The 4,287-nt window shown below is 35.9% G+C and overlaps 1 protein-coding gene across 1 annotated transcript in view; it reads right to left on the bottom strand.

The window, feature by feature from the left end:
* kcnh1a (potassium voltage-gated channel, subfamily H (eag-related), member 1a) overlaps nucleotides 1-4,287 on the bottom strand; it is a 42,821-nt gene that overhangs the window by 17,460 nt on the left and 21,074 nt on the right. The window contains exon 7 of the mRNA XM_035664241.1: nucleotides 1,921-2,078. Coding sequence (XP_035520134.1) covers nucleotides 1,921-2,078 — 158 coding nt within the window. The remainder of the gene's footprint in view (nucleotides 1-1,920; nucleotides 2,079-4,287) is intronic.

A 4,287-nucleotide genomic window follows, 5' to 3' on the forward strand; every position in this document is an offset into this window, starting at 1 on the left:
TTTCACAACAGCTAACGTCACATGAAACAGTAGGGTAAACTCAGGTGTTACTAATGATGTGTGGCACGCTTTATATGTTTGAAATCAGTCTAGAGTCTAGAAGCTCTGTGAGGCAGTAACTAGGCACAGCAAGCTAAATGTTTTGATTTGCATGCTAATAGGCTCACTCTGACAATGCTAACATGATGATGTTTAGCAGGTATGATGTTTACCATGTTCATCATCTTAGTTTAGCCTATTAGCATGCTAACATTTGCTAATTAGCACCAACTACACAATACAGCTGAGGCTGATGGGAATGGCATCGGTTCTAAGGGTCTAACAGTAGTAAGTATTGGAGCAATAAAATATTTCACTTGGTGATGACGCTTATTATTAAGTTATTACAATTCATCCTGACAGCGACATTAATATCTGTACCATGTTTCATTATTAACAGCAGGATTCATCATCTGGGAACCACGAATGTCTGTACAAAATCTGGTGCCAATTCATGGTAAGTGTACAGATATTTTATATTGTAATATAAACTTTGACTGTCTGGTGGCGCTAGAAGGAAGGGTAGTGTGACTTTTCTCTTTTCTTTAATCCTAAATTGTTTGTGTAATTATTTACATACTGACAAAAAAACGTCATATTCTCCACTTGGAGATGAAAAACAAAACTTCAGAATATGTGATGCAGCAAACATGGGCCCATGTTGATGTGAACATTAAAAAGGAAATACTCTGATCTGTTGTGTTACTCATCACCAGAAGATGTCTCTCAGCTGTAAACATTTTTTAAATTTGAATCATTTTTCGTGGTAAATCTAGACATTATTACCACAGAGAATTTTGCGTAACAGATTTTGTTATGTACTACCCTGGTATCATGATTGATTATGGTTTAACTTTTCTCAGCTCTATGCCGTGGCTTGGTGTGTGACCATGGCAACCACAGAAACCACACAAAGGGAAACGATACAGGATCTATTTTTTTTGGCATCTGAATCTGGTTTCATTATACTGTCTGGGCCAATAAACATTGTTTATGATATTGGTTAGAGTCTCTTGTTGGCTCCTGGCTCCCAGTTTGAACGTTTGAAGTCTTACATAGTAACACTGTTTGAAATCTTGTATCATCTTGCATAATGATCTGGTTGATGCTTTATTTTGATTATGAATATATTACTAAAAGATGCCTTGTAATCCTATGAAGTCAAGTGTTTGACTAAACACTAAACTGGGTGTTTACATGAAAATGTGTAAAAATTCTTTTAGTTATTTTGCATAATTGGAAATATATAATTAATTAAAAATTAAATGCTGTTCATCATCACTATCAAACATATTATCCCTGTTTTATGTATGCAGGCCATTGTCATGATGGCATCTACAGCAGTCTGTGTATGTGTGTTTGTGTGTGTTTGTGTGTGTTTGTGTGTGTTTTGAGACATTCTCATAAACATAATAAATCAAGCACAACGCACGAAGGAAACGTAATGCCTCCACCACACTTGCCCCCTGTAGAGTAGATGATCTGATTAGACTTTGGAGGCCTTCGCTCCATAAATTTGCATATTAATGGAGAAAAACTAATTCTCCTGAAACCACTATATAACTTTCTGGCTTTAAGGTATGAAAAATATACAGTTTTAATGTGTGAAAACAAGCATGTTGACAAAAAATAACTGCTGATTAATGCATTAATTATCTCAATCAATGGCCTCATTATATTAATTGGCTCTGCTATTAATGTATCACAGTGATGGAACGCAACAGTCTGTCAGAATGTGTTGTGTAATTTATATGCCACAGCAACAACAACCCACAATGACGTGTTTGATACATATTCTGTAATTACAGGATGTGGTGAGAATAGGTAGGAGATTGTTTGATGAACACTAAATGAAAAGTAATAATACATTAATAAACATACCAAATGCAGGCCAGCCAGTGAGCAGCCAGTCCAAAAACACACACCAGCAGGACCAGTACAGCTGCCCCGTACTCGATGTAGTGATCCAGTTTACGGGCAACCCGACCCAGTCGGAGAAGCCGGACCACCTTAAGTGAGCTGAAAAGACTGCTGATCCCCTGAAATAGAGCAGCGAAAGAGGAGACAGACGATAAGAGAGACACTTTAGAAACAATATTTATGTTAGAAAAAAAATAGTAATTCATATATTTTTAAAGTTAAAATACTTCAATAGGTCAGTTTGTGATTTAAAGTTAATGTTACCCAACACCTGAAAATACATTAATAAGACCAGGATGGATACACAATATCAACTTCAGGTCCCCCTATTCAGTATTTATAAACACTATATCAACATTTAATACATGACTTATAACACATTCTAATGTATTTGCACGCAGCTGCTATATTTAGAATATGGACCTAGTTTTCTTATTTAGTTCAGTTGCTAGTTAAAGGTTTGTGTGTGTCCTTATTTTGCTTTTGTTTTCGTGATTCGTAATTCATGAATGACTTGGCTGTCACTGCAATTTCTCACTGGGATTAATAAAGCACCTGTGATTGATCTTATGAATATGACATATACTATTTGTTTTTTGCCGTTTACTTATTTGTTATTAATTTCCACCTTTAGATTTAGCTAACATCAGTATAAAGTCACAACTGCTAATTAACATGAATAATCTGCCTCAAAAAAGCTTGCATTATTAAAGATCTTTGTATCACATAGAAGTATCAATATAACCCACTATGAACATAAAGTATGATGAAGTGATGTCCTCCTTTGTCTGACTCCCACATTAGATATTTAACGAAAAATCAATGGCACATTATATCAGAACGCTAGGAAAGAAAAACAAACTTAACACTTAAAAGCATTTTAAAGAATCACCATGAAAGTGTATGAACCTGTCCTGTAAAGTGCTACAGTACAGTAAAGATGATATGACGACAGCAACAGCAAACACAGAATATACAAACAAGATGAGATTCTTGTGAGTGTTAACATATGCCGAGTTAATTTTAAAAAACATTCTTGTGTAACGTGATGAAATTGTTCAACTTCTAGAGGTTGCATAACCAGCAGCTAAATGTTTACTCAGCTTAACTGTATATTGAAACACCCACTCAGTGATTCAAACAGACCATCCCATCAGTTTGCTGGTGGTATTGGTGGTATTGGTGTGTGTGTGTGTGTGTGTGGGTTTGTGTGGTGTGTGTGTGGTGTTGTGTGTGTGTGTGTGTGTGTGTGGTATGCTGGGAGGGCTATTGATTTTGTTAATGTGCTGTGGTCTGCAATCTGAGTACAACTGCAGCGCTCACGTGTCACTTGATCTTGATCTAGCTGCCTGCCAGACCACCTCAGCTTCTCTAAAATCACTTTACAGCCTGAGCTCAAACGCAATTCATATTATCAGTGCAATTGTGCTTTTGAATTCTGCTGCAAACTCTACAAACACAGTTGGGAGAAAAACTTCTTCATTGAATGGATATAAAAGAGGTTTCATTAAAAGGAACAGTTCAAACATTTTTGATATACGCTTATTTGCTTTCTTGCTAGGAACTAGACTGAGACTGTCGTGTCTGCACGTTAAATGTGAATGTGCAATTAGCTTAGCTTAGCATGACTGGAAACAAGTGGGAAACAGCTAGCCTACATCTAAAAATGTACCTTTCTGCATTCCTAAAGGTCATCAGTTAAAACAGGTGGTTCTCAACTCTTTTCTGGCGTGCCCCCCCTTCAGAACCGAAAAAGTTCACGCCCCAATAATGCTTGGCACTTTCTTGTTGAGAGTTAGATGAGAACATAAATTCCACTAGTTACGTGGTATTGTGTCTCCCTTAATCCTAAAATAGACTAAAACAGCCGTAATTAAAGCAGGGATATTGCAATCACTGTATAAAATCTATATTGACCGCCCACCAGACGCCCCCACTTATTTGCTTCCTTCTTAAGAGTAATGTGAGAAGATTGCGACTCATAATTGTGCATTATGGAGCTATAGCAAGCAGGCAATAGCTCAGTTAGCATAAAGACTAGAAGCCAAATATCACATTTATACTACATGCAAAAACCTGCAGGGTTTTTGCCCACAACTTCATGGATTTTTCATAAAGTGGGCATGGTCTGCAAAGGGGAGGACTCGTGGGTACCCATAGAACCACTTTTCATTCAGATATCATATATATTATATATATATTATATATATATATATATATATATAATATATATATATATATATATATATATATATATATATATATATAATATAATATATATATATATAATATATATATAAAGATTAAAGGTCAGAGGTCAAAGGACCA

Source organism: Morone saxatilis, unplaced genomic scaffold (genome assembly GCF_004916995.1).
Source record: "Morone saxatilis isolate NCDOM2014 unplaced genomic scaffold, NCSU_SB_2.0 Contig19, whole genome shotgun sequence".
Taxonomy (NCBI): domain Eukaryota; kingdom Metazoa; phylum Chordata; class Actinopteri; family Moronidae; genus Morone; species Morone saxatilis.